At 26.8% G+C, this 11,609-nt stretch overlaps 1 protein-coding gene across 1 annotated transcript; it reads left to right on the forward strand.

Annotated features, from left to right (window-relative positions):
* The first annotated feature begins 1,675 nt into the window (after positions 1–1,675).
* Positions 1,676–9,481, forward strand: LOC100166533 (kynurenine 3-monooxygenase). Its single transcript, XM_029490920.1, has 11 exons — positions 1,676–1,792; positions 1,857–1,926; positions 3,488–3,681; positions 4,403–4,451; positions 4,516–4,603; positions 4,679–4,847; positions 4,912–5,169; positions 5,296–5,385; positions 5,499–5,639; positions 8,268–8,429; positions 8,681–9,481. The coding sequence occupies exons 1-11, from the start codon at positions 1,745–1,747 to the stop codon at positions 8,765–8,767; spliced, it is 1,356 nt and encodes a 451-aa protein (XP_029346780.1). The 5' UTR covers positions 1,676–1,744; the 3' UTR covers positions 8,768–9,481.
* The last annotated feature ends 2,128 nt before the right edge of the window (positions 9,482–11,609 follow it).

An 11,609-nucleotide genomic window follows, 5' to 3' on the forward strand; every position in this document is an offset into this window, starting at 1 on the left:
TTTAAGCCATTATAATCGCATATATTGACTTAGTTATTAACTTATCAATCTATAACACTTACAGAAGAACGGTGTTGTTAATACCTAGGTTCATGGTATTTAATGTGTTAAAAACATACTTTGTAAACGTAGTGGCAAATAGTCTCAATTCCCTACGTTTAATATTTTTTGAATTATAACATAAATATCCAATTTTATCTAAGTTAGAACATGAAATGTCAAAAAAAATAGTGCAAAAGCATCTTTGATATTTTTCGATATTGATTAGGGTGAGAGTTTTTAAGAACCTTGTATACAATTTTTTAGTTTCTTCAACTAGCATACCTTTTTATATCAACAAAAGAAAAAACTAAAAAAAAAAAGCGGGTAAGTAGTGGTCGCTCTTCTATACAGTAAGTATAGGTTTCAAGTGGGTCACTGCTAATTATTTTTAGATTCTGAGCGAATTTTTAAATTTTTTTTGTGTCTGTCATCACCTTTTAGGACAGTTATAAAGTGCTTAGATTATCTTCAACAGTATTTTTTTAATCGGAAAGTGAATCTAATACGTACTTTGGGGTGTGAAAAGTAAAAATTGTCCAGTATTTTTCAAAAGTGCCGTGAAAAACAAAAGAAAAATTAAGGAAAAACGGGAATTCGTACGCAAAATCGATTTTTGAAAAATTGATTTTGGTTTTTGGAGTAACTCTAAAACAAATGACTGTAGATACATATGACATTTTGACTGAATGTTTATATTATTTTGAGCTCTTTACGGACATTTTCAGTTTCCATTTTTTTTAGTTTTTTTTTCTATAATTATCAATTTTATTTGTTGGGTAAAAATTCGTGAAAATTTAATACAAGGCTCCTGATATATTGTTAAAATAGCAGTTGAAAAATATTAAAAATACATAAGCACAATTTTTTTTATAAGCATTTAAAGATCGAATTTTGACAAAATGTATAAAATTTAAAATTTAATAATTATTTTGTAGTTAAAAATGTATAAAATATTCAACATTTATAGCTAAGGATTGAAAATTAAAAACAAGGTTCCACGTAAATGGGTATAAATATATAAATTACTTTATTCACAATAATAACTGACCGTTTTCACTCAGAATCGTCTTTTTTATACAATGATATTATATCATTGAATTCAAATTTAACACTATCCATTATAGTAACCCACTTGTATAAGGGGGAGGGGGCACGGGGCTTTCACAAGATTCAATTAATAAGAAGCGCCCATAAAATAGGTACCTACCTTTTGTAGTAAGTTTGTCAACGTTATATGTATCCTGGGGCCCCCACAATCCTAGATCCGGTCCTGTGTACAGCAGAGCAACACCCACTTACCCGCTTTTTTTGTTTTGTTTTTCTCGATTATTTTAAAAATACTGGACATTTTTATTTTTGACCTCCCCAATGTATTACCGAAATCCAATTTTATACTAGAAAACCAAACTTAACGTTCAAGATAGAAGCTGTTTTACTGCTCCTGTAGGTAACTACACCACATACACACACACCCCTTGATATACTATTTCAGAGGACATAGATACAACTTCACATTTGTTGCAATACGTTTTATACGGTTTCTACGCTGATTGGTGTATTGGTATTATTTTCAACGTTACGTAACAATTCCCCCTCTAACCTCTTTGAAATGTATATTATAAATTACGATATTATGTATACAATTGTCTAATAAAAAGTCTTCAATTCAATTTAGTTTTCTCGTAGATTAGAACCTGATAAGATGTTTACTCATTCAAGAGTTAAAATTGCTATTATTGGAGCCGGACCAGTAAATAATATTTATTAAAATTAAATTATAATAACGTTAAAAAATGTAATGTCTTTTTATTTAGGTTGGGTCGTTGTGTGCATGTTTTATGGCAGAAAATGGATATGACGTTACCGTCTACGAAAGTCGAACAGGTAAACTATTTTTCAAGTATTAAAACATGTAAATCCGTTTCGTAGATAATGAAAATTAGTAATTACCTAGGTACTCTAAACCCCAATTATAGACCATATTTGTTATAATGTAGTTTTAAATATAGTACAAAATATATATGATGAATAAGCTTATACAAAACAATATATTATTGCCTATTGGTGTAATACCATTTTTATACAACTACCTATAAATCATTTAATATACCTATATGGGCTGTGGGTACAGACTATATAGGTAGGTATCTGTTACACGTATAAAAACCTTTTTATAGAAACATAAACCAATTGTTTGACAAGTACTAATATAAAATGCAATATATTATATTACTATAATAAACACACAATTTTTTAAAGGTTCGTTAATTTTGTCTGTTAAAAAAAATATTAACACTATAATAATTCTACAATGCCAAATGGACATAAGCCATTGTGAATCACTTTCTCAAATTTAGTTCTCTTTATATCCAATATAGGTGCCTACTAAGTACTAATACTAGTCGCAGATGAAAAAATTTCGAAAATTTCGAAATCTCCATAGTTTTATTTTATTTAAAATTATTAATTCTTAATACTTACACATATATCTGACGAGTGATGACAGACTGTAATGCGTGCTAAAATAAAGTTATGTAACACCGTATAGGTAGCCAAAAACAGGGTTTGTAAGCTGCATCAAAATTAATATCGATTATATAAGTACCTATTCGATTATCGAGAACCAATTCGGTTATATCGTTGATAGCTTACCTGGTTGATCGGTCTTAGGTAAACGAGACTCAACGACTCAAATATAAACAAAAAACTTTTTTTAAAAGCCACTAGTTTACAACTAAGATAACTTAACAATAAAAAAAAATATATTTTAATATTAATTGTTATTGTTTATTTTGTTGTCTATTTCTATACTTGGATATTGACTTCGTAATTTATTGTCTATTAAGTTAATATTTTCAGTACCTAAGTTGGAAACGTCTCATTAACCGCTGGTCGAGTAAATTTAAAACTGTAGCAATACAAAATTAGTTTAAATTGGGAATATTATTCTTTGTTAGTACTTCTCATATTTCAGTATCGATATAAGTAATGTAGTATTACTGTACTCAACTATTGAAACGTGTAAACCGTAAGTAGTGTCAAATGAATAATCTAGTTGAATTGAACTCTGGTGTAAATTATAAACACATTTAAAAAATATTGATCCATATTACAAATTTTTCTTATATTGTGTTGGGTCAATATTGGTGCAAATTGGTTATACCCTATTAGACATATAAATTTGTCACCGGGGAAAAAACCCACAATATTTCCTTTGATTTAAAATGGCAGTGTAATGAACACTCAAAATAAAATAAAACATTTTAACAGCGATATCAAAATATTTTTAACCATTAAAAGTAGAAATACTTATAGTTAGTTGCATGAAAAAATAAATAAGTATTTAATTGTTTAAGTTTAAATAAAAAATTATAAGTATTTTATTATATGTGCATAAATACCTATAGATACGTCTTACATATTATATAAAATCATATTATTACAGATATTAGACTTGATAAATCAACGTCTGGACGTTCTATAAACTTGGCTTTGTCAGAAAGAGGCATTAACGCTCTCCGATTTATTGGACTCGATAATATTGTCATTGAAGAACTCACAGAACCTATGTATGGTCGAATGATCCATTCAATTGATGGCCATACATATAGCATTATGTATGATATTAACAAATCCAAGGTACCAATTTTGTGTACATTTTTGTAGTAACTAGTCGTATAAACTATAATTTTTATTATTAATCAAATATTGATTATTAGTCATTTAGATTATTCTCTTTTATTTGTAGGCTTGTAGCTAATATAAAATAAATTTAAAAAGTCAGTCACAATTTTTCAAATAATCAAAATCAAACCAAAACTTTTCTGAGTGAAACTCTATTGAAAATGTAATAGAGTAACGAGAAAAATTGCAATATTATTAAAAATACTTATAGACGCCCCAAAATTGCTTCAATTTTATCAAAATGTAATCCTATTTGTGAATTAATATAATAAATAATATGTGAGAGTTTCTAGAACAATTGTGTAATAAAAACATGGTAACCAGGAGGATCAGAGTATCATACCATTTAGTATTAAAAAAAAAAAATTATAGACATACTTACAAAAATTATAATAAAACATTTGATTAAAAATACATCTGCTATCTTGCATTTGCTCAGAATCCAAACTACTTGATACACCTAAGTATTAAAAATTAGTTTCCTAGCACAAACAATTTATTTAAAATATTAAAACTACTATGATTTGTTTTGTAATGTTAAAAAAATGTATTTTCTATTTTGTACTACTACTAAGTTTAGTTGATAAAGTCAAGATAACGTATTGTCTTTATGAAAAGTAATATATAAATAAAATAACAATTACTTATAATAATTGAGTCAGTTAATATTTTCCAGTGTTTGTACTCTGTTAGCAGAAAAGAACTCAATGCATTTTTATTAACAAGTAATTATGTGTTTAATATTTTGGGTATTTAAATAGCCTAATAAAAATCACATTTTGTTTGTAGAACTCGAAAAATATCCAAATGTGAAATTAAACTTTTCGCATAAACTCGTCGATGTTGATTTTAATGCTAAACTATTAACATTTCAAAAGTAAGTTTATTATGATTTGATTTAATATTGTAATTTGTAAGATAATTTGTATGAATAATTTCATACTTCTTTTAGATCATTAGAAAACCAACAACAAACTGTAAAACCAGACGTAATTATTGGATGCGATGGGGCTCATTCCGTAGTTCGTAAACATATGATTCGTCAGCCAATGTTTAATTTTTCACAGACATATATAGATCATGGTTATTTTGAAATAAGCTTACCATCAGCTGCAACAAAAGTAAGGAAAAACCAAATTAAAAATTATATTTTATAATATAAGAAATAACGTTGAAAAATTGTAGGATACCTTAGCTCCAGGACATCTTCATATTTGGCCGAGAAGTACATTTATGTTGATAGCATTACCGAATAAAGATAAATCTTGGACTTGCACTTTATTCATGCCAATGGATCAATTTCCATTGATATTAGAATCAGAAAATGAAGACATTTTACGTTTTTTTAACGAATATTTTAAGGATTTTATGGATTTGATTCAACCAGAACATTTATTAAACCAAGTGACAAATGGAAAAGCACGAACTCTTATTTCTATTAAAGTAAGCCGATGCTATTTTAAATATAAAATTAAATACTTTTTTCTTATCAGAGCTGCTGACCAAAAAATGTAGAATAAATGTATATTTAGTGTATATTTATAAAGGATTATTATGTATTGTTTACAGTGTAATCCATACCACGTTAATGATAATTTCCTGTTGATGGGAGACGCTGCCCACGCTATTGTACCTTTTTATGGTCAAGGAATGAATGCTGTAAGTATAAAATAAAATCCAAAAGAAAATATGTTTATTAAAAATACAATATTTTTCAAAAATTCATACATAACGTATATACAATTATATATGTACCAACTTTTAATTTTAAGGGCTTCGAAGATTGTACAATTTTGAACCAACTACTCGAAGAGTACGACCACGATTTAAAAAATGTTATTAAAACGTTTTCATTGAGAAGAATTGAAGATGCGGAAGCTATCAGTGATTTAGCTTTTTACAACTATATTGAAGTAATTATATTTTTTGTAATGCATTTTAGAGACATTGAATATTCTGCTTAAAGCCAAATTAAAAAAGGTGGGTAAGTGGATGTCCCTCTGCTGTACAGTAGATTACAAGTGGGTCACTGTATAATGGATGGTATTAAATTTGAATTCAATGATATAATATCATTGTATAAGAAAAACGATTTTGAGCTGAGACAGTATGTCATTCAAGGTATAAGACATAATATTAAAAAAAATTGGACTATAACAGATACCTATAGGCTATAATAAATTCCAAATTAATCATATCACAATATCTATTAGGTACTCATAACGCGTTAAGCATCAACAACAAACCGTGATACTATCATAGATATATAATAGTATACTTTAGAAGTTTCAAGTATACCTACCCACGAATAATATTACAACAAACAATATACAATCACAACAAAATAACTAAAATAGTTATTCTAGGTTTTTAATATGTAATTTCGTCCAAATTTGAACTTAAAATGACTATACAAATAACTGGGTAAGGTAGTTTTTAGATGTTTTGGTAACGAAATTAATTAAATTACCGTGGAATCTCGTTTTAAATTTTCAATCTTAGATACAAAAAGTTGAACATTTTATAAATTTTAACTACAAAACAATAATTTAAATTAAATTTGATAAATTTGGTCAAATTTCGATCTTTAAATGCTTGTAAAAAAAATTAGTGCATATGTATTTTTAATATTTTTCAACAGCTATTGTAACAATATATCAGGAGCCTTGTATTAAATGTTTACACTTTTTGGCCCAACAGATAAAACTTTATTGATATTTATAGAAAAAAAAAACTAAAAAAACTGAAAACTGACCATGTCCGTAAACAACTCAAAAAGAGTCAAATTATTTTCAAAATTTTATCGTATATAGAAAATGCTAATATAAACATTCAGTGAAATTTTTAAGAATCTACAATCATTCGTTTTTTAATTACAATAAAATAAGAAAATCGTCACATGAGAAATTGAGCGAATATCAAATGTTGTAAAAATATGAATTTCAAACGCTCATAAAAATTTAATTTGACTTTCTTGTAGACATTTTTTTTGACAAAGGTAGATAATATTATGTGGAATCTTGTTATACATTTTAAAATCTTAGATTTAAAAAGAAAAATTTTTTCGAATTCTTAACTCAAAATAATTTGCTAATTTTCGTGATTTTTACATATTTTGTCAATTCTTGAACTTTAATTGCTAATAAAAAAAAACTGTGACTAAGGATTTTTAATATTTTTCAAATGTCATTGTAACAATATAGTAGGAGCCATGTATTACATTTTCAAGTATTTTTACACAACAAATAAAGTTTTATTGACATTCATAGAAAAAAAATTAATAAAATTGGAAACTGAAAATGTACCTAAATAGTTCAAAATAAATCAAAATATTTTGAAAATTTTATTATGTATAGAAAATGGAAATATAAACAATCAGTGAAAATTTCATTTATCTACAACCATTTGTTTTAAAGTTACACCAAAAACCAAAATCGAGTTTCTCGAAAACAGCTTCTGCGTAAAAATTCCCGTTTTTCCTTAATTTTTCTTTTGTTTTTCATGGTGCTTTTGAAAATTATTGGAAATTACAAATTTTTACCTCCTGAATGCACAAACTAGATTCATTTTTCCATCAAACAAGATACTGTTGAAGAAAATCGAAGCAGTTTTACTGCCCCAAACCGTGATGACAGACACAAAAATAAAAAAATAAAAAAATTAAAAAACACACATCATTGTAAAATCAATACATTTATCGTTCCACTCAGAATCTAAAAAAAAAAAGCGGGCAAGTGGATGTTGCTCTGCTGTACAGTAGGTTACAAGTGGGTCAACGTATAATGGATTGTATTAAACTTAAATTCAATCACGCTGATAGATATGACGCGATATTTAAACAATAAGAATAAAAATTTTTCTCATTTTGCTGTGATTCAAAAATGTGGTGGTGGACTTCATGCGAATTGTACTATACGAAATGACATTTTCAAAATACATATTTAGATCAGTACATTTTAAGTTTTAGTCTATTTATAGTTTACATAGAATTTTACTATTATAGTAAAATTAATTTCTATAAATTAATAAACTTTTTTATGTAGAATGACCATCTCTATACTTTTTTCGTATGCGATGAATTGTCATTTAATTCAAATTAAACGTATCCATCATAGTGAGACCTACTCAATGAAGGGGGCACTCAAATCCTACTGTACAGCAGCTTTTATTTTAAGTTTTTAATATTTTCTTTTTTTTATCAAACTTTCTGTACTAGAAAATCTATCACAATTTTCTTAGTAATTGGAATAAATTAAAAATGATTTTCACTATCCAATACCTCCATAATCTATAATCGAATTTAGACTAAAATAATCTGAGACATAAACGTATAATATGTAATATTATGTATATTATATTATTGTCTTCAAAATAAACGAAGAAATTGGTAGGTACCTAACCAAATTCGACCAATTTATGATTTTATACGCATTTTTTATTACAGTAATGAATTTTTATGATTAATATGACAATACTATTAGCTAATTTCTACTGAAAATTACATAAAACGAATTTTAAGCTAATTAAATTTCTATTCATAGATGCGTGATTTAGTTGCTCGTAAAAGCTTTTTGTGGCGGAAAAAATTGGATAACATACTTAATAAATGGTTTCCTCAGACATGGATACCGCTTCATAGTTCGGTCTCTTTTACAACAATTGGCTATAAACAATGTAAACTCGACAATCAGTGGCAAGACCAAGTAAGTACATTATAATTAATAAATATAATGAATCAAGAAAAATTATATTTCATCAGACCACAATACCACATACAGTATCCATCTCGTATATTAACGTTTTTGTGTGTGTGCCTGTAATAATCAAATAGGTTACATAATATTTTATAAAAAAAAAAATACATACCTATCTATATTTAATATTTATTGTAGTTCAGTGTAAAATATAATACTTGGTAATGACATATAAATATTTTATTATTGTTGTTTTACAGATTTTATTTAGAATGTTTATTCTATTCGCAACATTCTTCTCCATCAGTTTGTATTTTTTTGCATCTATAATGTCAAAATCATTATAATAAAACCAATTATTGTACAGTGCACACTTCACACATATCAATTATATATAGTTGATCCGGATTACCTAGGTATACGATACGCGATTTTATGAACAAGATTTACTAACTATTAATCAATATAATCTCTCATTACACAATAATTTATTTTTAGCGTTCAATATAATTTTAAGTACCTAATATTATATATTCATCTATAAAGTTGTTCTAACCAATGGCTTATGTTTCAAGGATTCATGCCTTTCATTTAGATGTCATCGCATAAGCCAATACAATATAGTATAGTAAAATCAGTGGCGTATTTTTAAATTTTTTTGTGAGGGGGTTCTAAAAAATAAATAAGTGTATAGCATTATAAAAATACATATGAGTTATGAATTAATAATTACTTATATTATTCCATATTATTCCATTCTGTTCGAGACCCAGGGCCCCCCTCCCCGAAAATACACCACTGATTACAATTAATTTGTCTTTACAAATAATTATAGTGAAACATATTGTCAATTTTAATTTTTTGTGTATAATATCAATTTTTTTATGAAACACCAAATTGTATTGAATAAAATATACATAATGATAATGCCACTCACACTTCTAACATTATAATACAAATTACTTATTAGTTTTTACTTTTTACAAATTTACCCACATTATTGAACGAATTATTTTATATTACATTTTTAATAAAATAAAAAACAAAAAGTTGTAACATAATGGTTCTTGAGTATTATCTAATTTTTTGTCATACACATTTATGTAAAATAAACATTTGAACAATCAAACACCTTGCACCTATACTATTAAAAAAAATGTACTGTACATTTATCTTAATTTATAATATATATTTAGGGGGACGGAGTGGCCGATCGAATTTCCGACTTGTACCGTTGCCGGTTCGAATCTCGACCACGGGCAGCTCCTTTCTCTGGACAGGCAACTGCCCAGAGAGTTAGGCCACCGTCCCCCGACCGAGCATGGTAGAAACCTACGGGTGCCCAATTGAAATTCTTCCAAACCTAAAAAACACACGTGTTTCAACCAGGGCTTAAAACCTTAAATATTTTTCCCGATTTCAATTTTGATTACCGGTATTGATTTTTTTCGATTTTGTTTTCGATTTCGGTTTTGAACGATTTAAACCGGTATTCTAAATCAGTATCCAATATTGGTTTCAAGTCTTGCGACCTGCACTATTATTATATTATTATAATGTCTTCAACGAACCGTTTCAACCGCTCCCCTCCCTACAAACAACAAAAAACAGCTAATGGCCATAGTTGCCGGGCTTAAGCTCAATAATTAATATAAATATATATATAAAGACCTAACCAATCAATTTTATTATATCCTCTCTCTGGTCACACGGAATTCAAATTTGGAGTCAAGCCAAACAAGGCACTCCAATATAATACTTATATATAAGCTTTCCAGTCTATATGTCTTCCAAAAATAACTATAGAGCCCTGTGTTATATATGAACAAATATACAATAAAATAAATATAAAATATAAATATAAATATAAAATAAATATAAAATAACAAACAACAGTCAGTTACTCAGTTATATAGAAATTAGCAACTAGTTAGTACCTATAGTACGTGTATAACAACAGTTGGTACAAAAACTCAATTCGAAACAAAATATTCTAATCCTCGTTCTCTCTTGTATGCTATCAATCGCCGTCCTAATAATTTACCAAGAAGACTGAAGATTAAATAAAAATCACAATTATATATATAAATAAAAATCTTACTAGAGTCTAGAGCCTATCAATATTATGGCGGGTATTGCTGCTATTGAACGATTTCCCCACTCATGCCCATTAAGCCTGCAATTTGCACGATTTCCTTTACATTGGTATAGGTACCAACAATCATCTTCACTCATTGTACACTGTATAGATCAGTGGCGAATACAAGATGATGTGAGTATGTGAAACCCCCTTTAGCACGTGTTATATATAAATTATTTTGTACTTAAGTATAAAATTAATATTCATATCATTAACATTATTATTTCCATAAATATAATAATATATGAATGTCTTGATTGTCTGATGACCGATTCTTTTCATTATATCTTTTTTTTATATAACCTATTAACCTAAACTATATTTTAATTTATAGATAGTAATATAGTACATATGTTTTAATAACACTTCCCTCTATATACGCCACTGGTATGGATTGTAAATAAAGCAATTATTATTCAATAAATAAATCTATAAAAAAATTGTAACGGGACTCAATTAGTGGCCGTTTAGCGATTTTCTTCCAAAATGAGTTACCAAAATAAAATATTGTCACAATTTTATTAATTTGAATAGGTACCTATCATTTTAATATTCCGGTGAATAGTAATGTTATATCTATATATTTTTATAGAAAACATAAAATATAAAATAAATTAAAATTGAAAATCATTGAGATAAAATATAATCCAATATTAATTTTGTATAAGTACCTACCTATTAATTTAGAACGATAATAACTAGAAATTAAAATATAACATAGTACACAAATTATCGTAATTTTTAATAAATTATATAGTACTAATATTAAGAGTGTTATAAAATACTTATTACTTGTATAAGAATATAAATTAAATTAAATACCTACCTTATTCATTATTGTCCTTATTTGTGTTATAATTTCATACTTAGTACAATTAAAATAAATAAATGAAACAAACCAAATAACTAATATCAACATAGGTATAAAAAAATGTATAGCAATTAGCAATAGTAAAAATTGTATTATTAAATAAAATAAATATTAGCAATACAAACACATCATGCACGGGTTTAAGTGTTTAACACAAAGATGTGAAATATGAGAAACA

The sequence above is a fragment of the Acyrthosiphon pisum genome, chromosome A2 (assembly GCF_005508785.2).
Source record: "Acyrthosiphon pisum isolate AL4f chromosome A2, pea_aphid_22Mar2018_4r6ur, whole genome shotgun sequence".
NCBI lineage: Eukaryota > Metazoa > Arthropoda > Insecta > Hemiptera > Aphididae > Acyrthosiphon > Acyrthosiphon pisum.